We start from the raw sequence: 13,431 nt of genomic DNA, 5'->3' as shown, positions 1-13,431 counted from the left end.
TTTGGAACAAAAGCTTCCCTGCCCCCCAACATCAGCTGTGGGGCAGGAGCCCCAGTACCCAGCGACCCCCTGCCTGCCTTCACTCTCCTGGCCCCCGGAACCCTTCCAGGCCACAGGGGGAGGAAACTGCCTGCAGGCTGGCACTGGGCTCCAGGGCCTTTGGGTCTCCTGGCCTTACTGGCGCAGGGGCTCGTCGGTGCTTCCTTCCTGGGGCTCCCCGAGAGCGGTGTAGACGATTCTGAAGACAGGCTGGACCCTGCGGTCACCCCTCCGGAGGGGGGCCACTACCTCTCTGCCTTGCAGCTCTTCGGGGCCGATGCCAGCTTCTCTTGGTGAAAGATTCCCTGGGGAAGGCTCCTCCAGGCCCCAGGGGGCCCAGCGGCCGGTCTGCATTCTTAGCTCACAGCCCAGAGCGTAGGTGTCTAGGGGTGGGCACACGACGGGGTCAAGGTCAGAATCCCCCGTTGTATCTCCTTCCGCTTCTGCCGTGGCGGTGTGACTGCTCATGGCCTGCGCACGCCCTTCGCCAGGTGCGGTGGCCCCATGTTTGCATCGCTGGTCTATCTTCTGGGTCTTGTGCTGGATTCTTCCTGACGCAACTTTGCATTTTTGGGCAGAGACCCTCTCAGCTGCTGGAGGGAGGGTGGGCCTGGCCTCGGCCTGGCTGCCCTGCCCCTCTGCCCCACTCTCGACCTCTGCTCTCTGTGGGAACCTCCCCTTCCTTTTGTGAGAACCTTTTTTCTGCATTCCAGGGGATGGGGTACCTGGATCTGTTGAGCCTCTGTTTCCTAGGGCTTGGGGTGGCTCATAGCCCCAGCCCCTGCCTCGTTTCCCGACACCTGTGCTACAAACTGCGCTGTCTCCGTCACAGGAGGTTGGTTTTCCATCTTAGGGTATGTGGTCTGATTGTGGCCTTCCCCCTCAGCACCGCCGCAGGGCTGTCGCCTGCGCTTCACAGATGGCACCGCCCCTTCCTGGACGGTCTGGGTGCTGCTCTCACAAGATGGCCCTGCCTGCATGAGGACCTGAGGCATGGAGAAAATGGCTTCAGCTATTCCCTGCCTACCAGACGCCCTGGGGCTCCTTGCTCCATTCCTCTCTTTCTCCTTCATCACTGCCAAGGTGGTCTCCCACTCTTCTTCATCGCGAATGAGCTTTATTAACTCCAGAAAAGTGGGAGGACAGCCACGCTGATCCAGGATCTCCAGCTTGCCCCGGAGGGTGCTGGTCAGGTTGGCCCGAGCTAGCATGTGCTTCAGGCGGATCAGGTCTGTGCTGCGCACCGACATTGGGCTGTGCTGCACAGCCTTCTGCAGCAGGGGCTCTAAGCGCAGCAAAAAAACAGAGGTTTTTTCTCTAGACATCTGAAAGGCCTGGAGAAACTTAAACTGCGCGGTTCTATGGTCCTCTTTGCTCCCAAAGATCTGCTTCAGGGCATCCAGGCATTGCTCCGCAGTCATAGTGTCATTGTGGGCCCGGAGCACCCGCATGATGGACAGGGCGGGGCCACGCAGGCTCTCCAGCAAACGGCGCCTCTTCTCTATCTCAGACACCTGCCATACCTGCATAATCTCAGTGACCTGCTCCAGCCAGACTTCGAAACTCTCTTCGCCTGGGCCTGGGAAAGTGCTTCCTGAAAACACTTTGAGCTTTCGGTACCACATGCTTTCTTTCAGAGGCTGCAAAACTATTGGTTTGACTTGGGGGAAAAGCCCTGGCTCCATGCCCTCAGTGGCAGTGCCGTACCCCAGGGTTTGGGCCACATCGACCATCCTCCGGCCCTCACCCTTCAGGAAGTAGCTCAGTCTAGTGAGGAATTCGTCATCGGGGTTACGGGGTTGCACCACCACTTCCCAAGCACCTCCCTTTCCTGGTATCTGAGTAGGAATCGCAGAGAAATCGACGGCTTCAGCCAATTCGATGAAGACTGCCTTAGAACTGTCTTCCCTTCGGAACATTCTGCCCAGCATCCTGTAGTTGCACAGGAGCTGCAAGCCTGCCTTCACCGTCTCTTTAATTTCTGCCTCCTCACACTCCACAGGGATCCCCACGATCAGCAGGGCCTTCCTGGGGTCCAGATCCATCCCCTTGCACCAATCCTCTAAGAGCATCACGGCACTCATTGTGACCACTCTCTATGGACTGATCTAAGACTAGGGGTCGTGATCTGCTCAGAGTTTGACCGAGACTGTCAATTCTGAGCCACTGCCAAGTACAAAGGCAGAAGTGTCCTAGGTTTCCACAGCCTGTAAAGCAAATGGGGTGAAAGCACCATTACTGCCCACCCCCATCCCCACCGCCACCGCCACCCGCCACCACAAGCCCCTCCTCTGTTCCCACCCCTATTCGCAGGGATTCAGTCCCTGCTTCCCGGGCTCCCGTAGTCATTTGGTGGAGTACAGAAGGGCCGCCCCAGCTCGCGTCCCCCCACTTCATCCCCTCCCTGCTGACCTCCTCCTGCTGTGGCTTCCTCTTCAAAGTCCAAGGACTCTGCTACGTGTGCTGCAGGTGCCTGTGGTGAAAAGGCCTGTGTCAGGAGGCACCAACTGATGCCTGGGGACACCGACAAAGCTCTCCAAAGCAGGAGAGGACAGAACGTCCCACTCCCCCGCTCAGGGCTGTGCAGGCCTCAGGGCACCTGGCACCCTCTTTGCCAGGGCAAAGGCAGGAGGAGGGAGATACAGAGTTCTCCTCTTTCGGAAAATGTCCGACAGATGAGAAAGATGGCTGGAGTTCCGTGCAATGCAATGAAAACGGGCGGGTGTGGAGAACGTGTGACAAGCTGCACTGTTGCCATGGATACCGAGAACAGCATGGACCAGGGCTTTCTATCGTAGATGGGTGTCATGTGGTAAAGGTCCTCGAGGAGCAACAGGCGATGTCACTGGCCTCCAACAAATGAACTGTCCTAGCAACGAGGGGCTGGGGAGAGGGAGGGGAGATGGGGTGGGCAGCAAGGATCAAGTGCTGAAAAATCAAGAGCGTATGATTTTAAATTGTGTAGGAGCTAGAATCAGGGTCAGAAAAGGGACCCAGAAAACTCTCTTAGTTGTGACCCTACCCGACGACAGTCCGTACACGTTGGCAGGCAGCCCCTCCCAACATAGGCCCACCTCGCGGTTACTCACCTCACGGAGTAGCGCCCTCTGGTGGTGCAAATGCGGGGATTGCACCTGCACTCAACGCTCAACCGGCTCTCTAGCTCTGTCCAGTCGGCCAGCTCCTGGCCCCCGGGTGGGGGGTACTGCTCCACTGGACCTGTCCAAGGCAAGGGAAAAGTACTTTGTTACGGTTCTGCCCCAAGTGCTACTTCTCTGGCTGTGCCAATTCTAAGTCTGCAGAGCTGTCCACAAGTCCCCAGTGCAGAGATACGAGGAACTGCTCCCTGGAGTCCACTGCTGGAGAAGAAATCCTACTTTTAAGACTGCCCCACCCTCAAGTCCACACGCCCCTCACACCCACCCACTGCCAAGTCCCACCTTCACAGAAGCTCAACCACTAACCTGAAGCCCTCACCCAGGCCAAAAAACTTTACCCAGTCAAACCTGCCACTCATGTCACTCACCCTGCCTCCCAGGCTCTGCCTCCAGAAAGCCCCGCCTCAGCCCACCCATCCACCCATGATGCCATGGCTCCCACACGGCTCAATCCCTACCCCGCCAGTGTTGCCACCTGCCTTGGCAGAAAAAAATCATGCCTACCACCCTCTGAAGCTATTACCTGCCCCCACTTTGAGGGCCAAGTCACAGCTAAATCCTGCCCCCAGTCCTTCTCCAGCCGATCCTGCCCCCCAGCCCTTCCTCACACATGTGATCCCTGCCTCCATCTGAGCCCCAGCGACATCTGAGCCTCTCATTCTCATTGCCCTATGCTCCCCACTCTAAACCTACCGCTACCGCCCTTAGACCTCCCCAGCCCTACTACAAAGAACCCCCATTCTGGAGCAGGGATATATCTGCTCAGTGTTGCCGGAGGCCAGGAGAAGAAGGGCCGAAGCCATTTTCTCTCCGGGGGGCAGGGGGTGAAAGGCCAGCGCCACCTGTTCTAGATGTGCAGATTGAAAAGGTTCTGGGCAAGGTTAGGCATGAACAGGTTCCTCTGCAGTTCCTAGGCTGATCGCCATGTCTGTAAATATACCTGGGGAGTCCACGGAGTGCCAGGCCTGATCTAGTGGGGTCCCCCTTCCACCCGACACCTACGGCCATGGGCCCCTGGGATGCCACGAAAGATGACAACGGTCACTGGGGAGAAAGTCCTACGGTTTGGGTTGTTCTCTGTACCCAGGGCCCCACTCCTTACCTGCCGGAGAGGCCTGAAGACCCGAACGCCAGAGCGCCCAAGAAACAGCCACCACACAACGGTGCCGCTGCCGCAGTGACGAATGGGCAGAGCTCGCGTGGCGGGAAGACGTTATCGGGTGAGAAACTCCGCCCCCCTCTCCGGAACTGCGCACGGCCCGCTCGCGCCTGCGCACTCGCACTCGCAGCCTGGCGCCCGCCTGGCTCCCTCGGAAGGGGGGGTCCTTTGTCTCAGCCCTTGACCTTGTCCTTGATGCACCTGGCCATGGAAGGGGGTATTCGACTAGAGCTAGGGTGTACATTGCAGAGCTCCGCAGTGTACATTGCAGAGCTGGACTGTGTCCGGCCTCAGGCTAGCTCCAAGGAGACCGCCAACTCCAAGGAGACCGCCAGCCCGCCACGTGGACACCAAGCCCACCATGCAGGACGCCATGCTCAGGAGGCATTGCGGCTCCTGTTCCACTGTCTCTTCCTCATTGGACCCGAGCCGTGCCGCAACAGTTACCAGTGGGCACCCTCCCCCCATTTGAAAATTGCAAGTCAGCACAGGGCCGAGTGCAAAAGTAAAGCCCCAGGTGGTCCTTCTGACATAAAAGTCCTGATCCCTGTTTATTTTTTCTTGGACTGTGTTCTAGGGGAGCACGACAAAAATGCAGCTGCCCCCTGCATTTCACAGGGACGTGAACATTTTTAGTGTTCACTTAGAAGCAGAAAACTGTCAAGGATGCCATTCTCCCATTATTCTCTTGACTTCATGATCTAGTATTACCCACCGAATACCCAAGCTGCTTTCTGCCATTTTCGGTAGGTTTCCTGCACTCAGGGAAGATTTGGGATGTTTGCCCTAGGGCCCGGCCCGCAGGACCCGAAAGCTGTTAAGAAATGGTCGTGGTTGGGGCTCAGGTAGCACAATGGAAGGTGTGCACAGGTCCCCAGCAGATATTGATAAAAATGCAGGTCCGAGCCAGGAGGACCGGATGAGACCGCCAGCCTGTTTCTCGAGAGCTGGGCGACTGCAATGCTGCAGACCCTTTAACTAAGCCTTCAGTGACAAAACTGAAGCCTGTAATTACTTTTCAGATCCAGAATTTGTGGGCCTGTGGGAGCAAAATAGTTTTCTTTTGCTTTACTGGAGATAGGAATGAACAGGCTTTTCTTTAATAAAGACATTTAAAGGAAACAATTTTTAATGAAAGGTTACAGAGCAAGATATGGACAGGCATCACCTCCTTTGCCTTTAACTGCTGATGTTTGCTATGTCCGAGAAAGGGAACACAGACCTTAATCAGAACGCACTTCTAAGAGTCTGTTAAATCAAGCTCTTTCCCATGCCAAGAAAAAGTGGTTATCTGGTGCTGTCAGAGCGTCAAAGACTCCAGGTGGGACATTTTACCTGAAGGCCCTCATAACACCATAACTGTGGTCCCATGAAGCCACCACTCGCCCACCTGGTATTATAGGTATACAAGGCCATCACAAAAGGTGACATTATGGAAAGAGCTGTTCTGGCCCTGTGATCCTAGAAAACAACGGTTAAGAAAATATAGTCACCGTGCTGTACATCACATCCCCAGGTTTTTTTTACTTAATATGTATGTTGGTGTGTGTATGTATATATATGTAATATTTTAAAGTGAAACTTATTCTGACCGAACTTTATCTCGACAATAATTATGTTTCGTATGTAGTATGTCACCCCTAAGGTTTCAAGATCTTTGGGTAACTTAACACCTTACTTACTAAATTGAGTATATAAGGTATGGAGGATGTTTTTGTTAAGGAAAAAGAGTAATTTTTTCTAATAGTAAAATGACTGGTCATTCCAGAATGACAAAGATGAAAGTGTAGGACTATGGACAAAATAAGGACTTTTATGGAAAGTAACCTCACAGGGTGATCTGATCGTGAATCCTACCTGGGTAGGTCACATCCCAGGCTTATAACTAAAACTTTAGTTTTGTTTTTTTTTTTTAAGCCAGTCCTGTCCATTGTTCTTGTGTATCTAGGTTAACACACCTTTGAAATGCCTCTCTTCAGACCCCTCAGAAGCAAAGCCACCCTCAAGAGAGCACATAATCTCATTAACTATCCTGTAATCCGATTCCCGCCTCGCTCTTTCTCACCTTCATTAATCCACTTATGTTCCCTTCCTTAATTCCAAATGCATAAAAGAAGCTTTCAAACTTATCCTCTGGAGCATTTGAGATCTTGCTCCCTGGCGTATGCTGTTGGTTTGGCTGAAATAAACTCTTATGAAAATCCTCTACAGGTTTGGACTTTTTTTTTTATGCTGACAGACAAAACCTGAATGAATATCGAAAGTTGTAGAAGGTTCACAGAAATTTTATTTCTCGTGGTCAGAGCTGGCTGATTTTCAATTGGTTTATTTACGAGATATTTTAAAATAAGCTGCAATATCAAATAATACACTGGTGCAAAACTAGAATTTGATTTTATTAAAAATGGAAACTTTTTTAGATTATTGGTCTGCTCTTAATAAGAGGTACTAAAAGGTTTTCCTTTGGTTTTTGAGTAACCCAAAAAGCAAAGATTCTGTGTCTTAGAATAATTTTCTTTGCTTTATGTCAATTTTATTTTGTCCTTGTTACTTCAAAACCAAGCCTTCTCACTTTTGAAAGAACTAAGGTTCTTTACAATTACCTTACTTCCTATGTTTACTTTTAAAATATTTTGTCACTTTGGTTACATAGAAAGCCAAGTAGTTTCTCATTGATGCATGATCTTAGTTAATCGGGGGTTCAAACCTGACAATTTTGAAATTTTGCCTTCCTAAACTCAAATCCTAAATTATATATTCCTGATCTCAACCTTATATATTCCTGATCTCAACCCTGGAAAGTCCCTTTTACATTGTAAAAACAGATGTGTTAAAATAATTAGGTTTAGTTGATATATTGAGTTGCATGGAGGGCTTTGTCAATCAGAAGACATGACTAACCTTCACTGTTAAATTTGGGCAAAATGTTATTAATATAAATATTTTAGAAATTGTATGAAGTTCCTAGAGATCTGCCAGTGCCCTCACTGTCCCCCATGTGCCCTGGATCTGCTTGGCCCTGATATTAAATAATAAACAGTAGAGTATTACCAGTCATTTTTAAAATGCTCCTCGCCACAGAAACCACCAAATTTGTCAATCGCATGATTTTTTGTAATTAACTCTCATCAGAAATGTAACCATGGCGTTTAAGTCATGCACAGTTTTTTTTACACTGAATCTTCCCTGAAAGCGCTTGCAAACAGCTACAGACCAGAATGCTTCATTTTCAAGAAAAAGGGACCATCTCAGACGCCCACGGAAAAGACTATGCCGGGTGCTCCAGGGGCACAGGCTTCTGATGGCATTGCTGAAATAACTTTGAGATCCTACTATTGGACTGAGCCAGAATTGCCAGAACTCCAGTGAAGAAGCTGATGGCTTCATGAGACTGCTAGCCCAAGCATTAGCAGAACAAGAATTCGTTATATAGGACTGATTGAAGTCATGAAGGATGGTTCTGGGTTTTGTTTGGAGTATTGCTGATGTTAAATGTTCTGTTTTTCTGAAAAGAAGAAATTCCTTTCTCATGTCTCTCAAGCTATACATAACTTGTAACAATTTAGTAGACTCTACTTTTATAAACAGAAATGAAACATTTATCTTTTTCTCCCTGCCAGATCCCTCCAGAATTTGGATATTCTTTTTGAGCATTGATTTTCATGGCAATACAATTATTTGCCTAGGTTCAATGAGAACCTGCTCTCCTTGTTAACAGGATGTAATTACAAACATTGGCTATATAACCAAGGCTTTGACTGAAATGTCATATTTGAGAATGATGCTTATAAAATCCGATATGACCTCACAATTTTTAAAGTAACTAGCACTATCCTGTTATTTTTTAGAGTTTTTTAGGTTTTTCTTAGGTTTTAGGTTTGTTTTTTAGGGATTTTTTTTGGAGGCGGGGGGGGGGGGGGGAGGTGGGCATACTGTCACCAACAGGAGTCCTGGAAACACCTCATTAGGTGAGATGGCTGTTTTTTTATAGTAAAATGTCATCTTCCTTTCCAAAATATACTCCTGTAGCCAAGATGGTGGCTGAGGCCGGGGTGAGAAAGTAGACACTAGTTCAATATCTATTGAACACTGGGTCCCAAGGTCCCTGCTTAGTAGTGGAGGGATTTCTCTGTCATGTCTTTTGTCTTAGGACTGACTTCTTGGATCACCGTTTTTTGTCCCTGGGCTGAGTCAAGATGTAGATAGTATGCAAATTGTATTTTTGGACATAAAACTCGGAAGCATGGATCATTCAATAGACACAATGACGATTCAACAGGATTCTGACAGCCTGGGGCACTGGCCTGATGAAACGGCCTTGCCTATTGGTGCACATCTGGAGGAATGGAAAAGAAGAGTTGATGGGACCAGGGCTATTTAAATGGGAGAAGAGCTGACAAAGGGAGAACCTGATATGCATCTATTTTAGGAGCTGACCCGTAAGAGGTTTATAGATCACCAGTGGGAGATAGATAGTTAAACGGAACTCAGGTGAGTCTGTCCACAGACAAAATGGGCTTGTAAGGGACTGCGTTCCTGGTCATTCCAAGTGTGCAACAAGGACTAGGCTGCCACTTGTCTGAAATGGTATTGAAGGGGAGGAGGGACCTAAAAGAATAAAATATTCTTAAGATCTGACAAGTCTAGAGTTCCTACTTCCTGTGCATGCATAGTTTCTAGACCTTGCTATTTTTATTCTCTTTAGATTTGACACTTATTTACTTGCTTGTGTAGAGAGAATGGCTTCAGGTAACAGGAGAGAATAAATCACACGACCAAATACTCCAAGTTATTAACTTAAAAAAAGGAAACCTTGATATTAACAATGTAATATCTTAATATTTATTATAATCGTGTACATTAATGTGGGTTAAGCAAGTATGATTAAAAACATCAGGCAATTAAAAAGAAGCAAAAGTGTAATGCGACCACCCCTCTTCCTAGAGTCTGCAGAATTCCGTGCCTTTTTAGAATTCAAAGAGGTTGTTTGGGGTTGAAATCGATCTTGATCTTGTAAGCTTTCTGTCAATATCTTGCATGTTGGTTCTAAAACTCCCTTGAAGGTGGGGAAGCCAGCCTATCTTGGACCTCTTTATCCTGCACTCCATCAGCTGGGCCTGTACCAGGCCTCATGGATGGCGCCTTCCACCCAAAGGAGCGACCCTTCTTTCCCTTTCACCCATTCCTTCAGCACCTATGTGTAGCCAGTACGTACCATGTGCCAAGTCCCACGCTGTGGGCTAGACTTTAGGAAGACTGGTTTATAGCTAGTGTCAGTACACGGCATGCTGCGCCACTGTTCCCCTCCCGGGCAAATCTGATGCACATCTATGCAAATCGATGCATCACTTGGCGAGAACAAATCCACCAGCCAGCGTGCACAGGGCTCAGAAAGCGGAGGGGTAGATATTTTCTAATTAAATCAGGAGAAGAGGCCCTCATTTTCCATAAGAAACATTCTCAGGTTGTTCCTCCTCTCAAGGAGCTTACACAGTGGTGCTGGTCCAAAAGGCGGACGAGCCCGGTCGGACCTGAGCAGAGCATTGGCTGACCGCACAGATGGGCCTGTGTCTGTCCAGTTGGCCAATTGACTTCCACGTTCCGCTAGCGTGGACCAGAGTCTGGACTGGAAAATAGGAGGTCACTGAAGGCTCTGTGGTCATGGCTAGCCTACTGGAGCTTTCCCTGGGTTGACAAACTCCTCTTTGGGAAGGTCTCTGAATAAGATCTCTCCCCAGCAGAAAGCATCTCAGTTCAGAAGCGCTTTCATGCGAAGGGGAGGAGAGGGAAGGGGGGCAGTTTGGCCCTTGCGGTGCCTGAGGGGGCGGTGTTATCTGGTGGGATTAGGTAACGTCTGCACAGTGCTTGGCACGTACTCAGCACTAAATCAATGCTGGCTATTGTGGTTGCCATTTCAGTGATGACTCTGTATCATGCAGTGAGCGCCTCTCTGAGCCTGAATATCCTCACCTGTAAACTGGGGACAGAAGGCCCTCTATTGAGAACTGGTACGAGGATTAACGCCATCGCTCTGTGCTCACGTCTGGTACGGAAAATGTTAGCTGCTTTTCTCCCTTCTTAACCCTGGAGTACACACACTCTAAAGCCTACTTTAGGAAATTTCTGTATAAAACTTAGGGATCAGGGATTGAAGGCAAACGTATTGATCAGCTATCAAGATTCAGACACAGATGTCCCTTTGGTCAGTAGCCTCCTACGAATCACGTGCTATAGAATTTTAACCAAATTGTATAAACTTTCTAATACGTGCCTGCAAGAAAAAAAACCAAAAAACCTCAAATGAACTGAAAGGTGGGTAGAAGGAGGTAATAAAAATCTGCTATATGACTCAATCAAAAGCAACTAACTACTTTTAAAAGTACATGGAAAGTTCAAAAATGTATATATGGCAAATAGACAAGCTAAACATTGGCCTATGCCAATTCCTAGTATTCAATGTCTGCGATTTACCCACCGGGGATCGTCAACAGTCTTCGGCCCCCCGACCCCTCAGAAGTTGCAGGGGTCTCCCTCCGCTGTCAAGTGCCAAAGGTACCCTCAGACTTGCGAACCCAGATGTGATTTGCTCTCTGTCTCGAGTCAGGACACACTGAATCCAACGTTCCTGCCTATCACACCAGATCTAGCCACCTAAAGTCATCAGGAAGCCGACATGCCTTAGGGGAGCAAAGATGGGATTCTTGTTTAATCCTCTTTGCTTGAGCCTGAAATAAGATCGTGGATGTGAAGTGCTTTCTGAGCTGTAAAAAGCTACACGCACAAGTAATTATCGTAGCATCATTAAGATACACTGCTCGATGTCAGCAAATTCAACTTGAGAGAGGCAAAAAGCACAAAGCGATCAAATGGGGAGGAAGTGGAGGAAAAGGAGCCAGCAACTTGGGACAACTGGGGATGGCCAATCTTGTCCAGGAGTCATCAGCTTCTTCTCAGTCTGAGGGAGCTGAAAGAAAACAGAGGCAGCCATGAGACTGGAAACCCACATGCAGTCCAGCGGCCAGCCACAGGCTCTTCGCATGGTGACTGCTCCAGCCATCAGCAGCAACCATCTAGTAACAGCAGTGTGCCTTCTGGGGAGAAGGCGGAACTGGCTTGGAGCCGGTGGAGCGCTTGATTGCGACCCACTCCCATTGCCTTCGAGGGACATATTCTGCTCTGTGCTTCTGGCCGAGGCGCTGCTGAAGAGTGGGGGCCGCCAGGATCTGGGAAGGCGGTGCCCTATGCCCAGTGGGCGCATGCACCTCAGACACTCAGGTCAATTCTGCTGGCTTGTCACATGCAAATCTGTCTTCGGGCAGTGTCGACAACGTAGTCCCAAGCAACCCCTCCTGGTTGGGCCAGCCCTAGGATGGCACTACCCGCTCCCACACATGCCTGCTTATCCCGGCCCTTGCCGGCTGCGGGACCCCCCGGCTGTATCTTGTTTCGCTAAACATTCTGGCTGCTGGGTTCCGATCTGACGCCTGTCCAAGGCGCTATAACGAAAGGCCCTGGACCTGAATCCGAAGTCCGGGTTCAGGTACCGACTGCCATCCAGCTAGGTGTCTCTCCAGGCCCTGTTCCTTTCTAGGTCTTTATTTCCTTGTCCCCCCGTGAGGCTAAGAACACGGGCCCAGCCAGCCTGCCAGGGCAGCTAGTGGGCTCAACTGGGGGTACTGCATGGAAGGCGCTTCTTGAGAGGAAGAGTCTGCGACCCCCTGCAACTTGCGAGTGGCCCTGGGGAGGCTCTTTCCATGTAAGACTTCAAAGTATCATAGCACATGGGGAAATGAGGGTGCGGGGCCCCATGAACATAAAGGCTAAGAGAGCCAGCAGCGTCCTGGGTTGACGCAGAGAGGGACCAGGGCACATTCGTTTCCTTTAACAATCCTGGCTGCTTGGCCTCTGGGGCGCTGGCACTCACCTAGAAGAGCTTCTCATAGCACTTTCCACAGTGGATGGTGTCACGGTGGATGAAGATCTGACCCAGGAGCTCACCCATCGGTTTACTGCAAATGCCACACTGAAAGACAAAGCAAGTCAGGGGTCAACATACAAGCGAAGCGACGTTAGCAAGTGGAACTGGGGACGGGGTGCCTGACCAAGGCGGCCAGGCAGCCGCTGAACAGAAGGCACGCCCCGGGCTTGGAAGCAGACAATTTAAAAAATGGCAGAAAACAGGCAAAATCCAAATGGGAAACGAAGCAATGAAACAAAACCGCACAAAAAACTAGTAGGCATGATGATCGCATAGCGCTTGGGAGCCCAGGTTTCAGAATCGGGCCTGGGTTTGAGCCCTAAATCCATGGCAGCAGGTCCTCGAATAATGTCATTTTGTTCAACGTTTTGTTATGACGTTGATGAGATGCTGTAGGAACTTAAGTCTCCTATCGATCAGCCTGTGGTGAAATCGGTTGCGTTACACATTCAAATTGGTTTAACCATATAACATTACGTGCTTAAAGTCACTGAACCTATCGACGACATTAAGTGAGGACTTACTGTGTTATGTTTCTGTCATTTTAGGACTTGAACCTCAAGTTAGCCAACTGATGGTGCTGATCATTTAGGGGGTCACCTCTAAGAACACAGAAAAACAAACTACCGATCTGGCCTTGCAACGTGCCTCACACTGCGGAGAACTGGGACTCAGGGGTTATTACGCTGCTGCAGCCATGGCTGTTCTTTTTCCCTAAATGTAACAATAGAAACTAGTATTTGAAAACGTCATGTCGACCTCATAAAGGTAAGAAAACCCTACACTTAAGGACACTGACGGACTAGTTTACACAGATGAGACTGAGCAACGAGATAACTTGCCTCTGATGTTGGGACCAGGATTGCGCGCCATTTTTTTTTAATCCTACAGCACCTGGTCTTCCTAAGTGGTCTCCCATCCAAGTACTAACCAGGCCCAACCCTGCTTAGCTTCCAAGATCAGACGAGATCGGGCACGGTCAGGGTGGCATGGCCGTAGATGGACTGTGCCCCATTTCTGAGCAGCTCTGGGATACCTATAAAAATAAAGGCTTTTCCACGTTCGTGCTCATGGCCCATGGGGTGGCTCTCAAGCAT

General features: G+C 49.6%; 2 protein-coding genes, 1 long non-coding RNA gene and 1 other non-coding gene across 4 annotated transcripts; all 4 read right to left on the bottom strand.

Moving 5' to 3' along the window:
* Positions 1-155: 155 nt before the first annotated feature.
* On the bottom strand, positions 156-763 carry LOC120592894 (paraneoplastic antigen-like protein 5). The gene has a single exon (XM_039850604.1). It carries the CDS (start codon positions 745-747, stop codon positions 175-177), a length of 573 nt encoding a protein of 190 aa, XP_039706538.1. The 5' UTR covers positions 748-763; the 3' UTR covers positions 156-174.
* PNMA5 (PNMA family member 5) lies at positions 755-3,490 on the bottom strand. Its single transcript, XM_039850589.1, has 3 exons — positions 3,129-3,490; positions 2,452-2,512; positions 755-2,246 (listed from the first exon to the last, which is right to left on the bottom strand). Exon 3 carries the CDS (start codon positions 2,121-2,123, stop codon positions 789-791), a length of 1,335 nt encoding a protein of 444 aa, XP_039706523.1. The 5' UTR covers positions 2,124-2,246; positions 2,452-2,512; positions 3,129-3,490; the 3' UTR covers positions 755-788.
* A 7,650-nt stretch (positions 3,491-11,140) lies between these two features.
* On the bottom strand, positions 11,141-12,392 carry LOC120592897 (uncharacterized). The gene is made up of 2 exons (XR_005650235.1): positions 12,281-12,392; positions 11,141-11,320 (listed from the first exon to the last, which is right to left on the bottom strand). It is a non-coding gene; the product is annotated as an uncharacterized LOC120592897 (long non-coding RNA).
* An 824-nt stretch (positions 12,393-13,216) lies between these two features.
* On the bottom strand, positions 13,217-13,335 carry LOC120592901 (5S ribosomal RNA). The gene has a single exon (XR_005650237.1). It is a non-coding gene; the product is annotated as a 5S ribosomal RNA (ribosomal RNA).
* Between the last annotated feature and the right edge of the window lie 96 nt (positions 13,336-13,431).

Source organism: Pteropus medius, unplaced genomic scaffold (genome assembly GCF_902729225.1).
Source record: "Pteropus medius unplaced genomic scaffold, Ma_sr-lr_union100, whole genome shotgun sequence".
NCBI classification, from domain to species: Eukaryota; Metazoa; Chordata; class Mammalia; order Chiroptera; family Pteropodidae; genus Pteropus; species Pteropus medius.
This window is presented reverse-complemented; position numbering and strand designations above follow the sequence as displayed.

Bases quoted from the DNA above. Each gene is read 5' to 3' on its own strand.
- PNMA5 (XM_039850589.1), bottom strand. From the start codon at position 2,123: ATGAGTGCCGTGATGCTCTTAGAGGATTGGTGCAAGGGGATGGATCTG.
- LOC120592894 (XM_039850604.1), bottom strand. From the start codon at position 747: ATGCAGAAAAAAGGTTCTCACAAAAGGAAGGGGAGGTTCCCACAGAGA.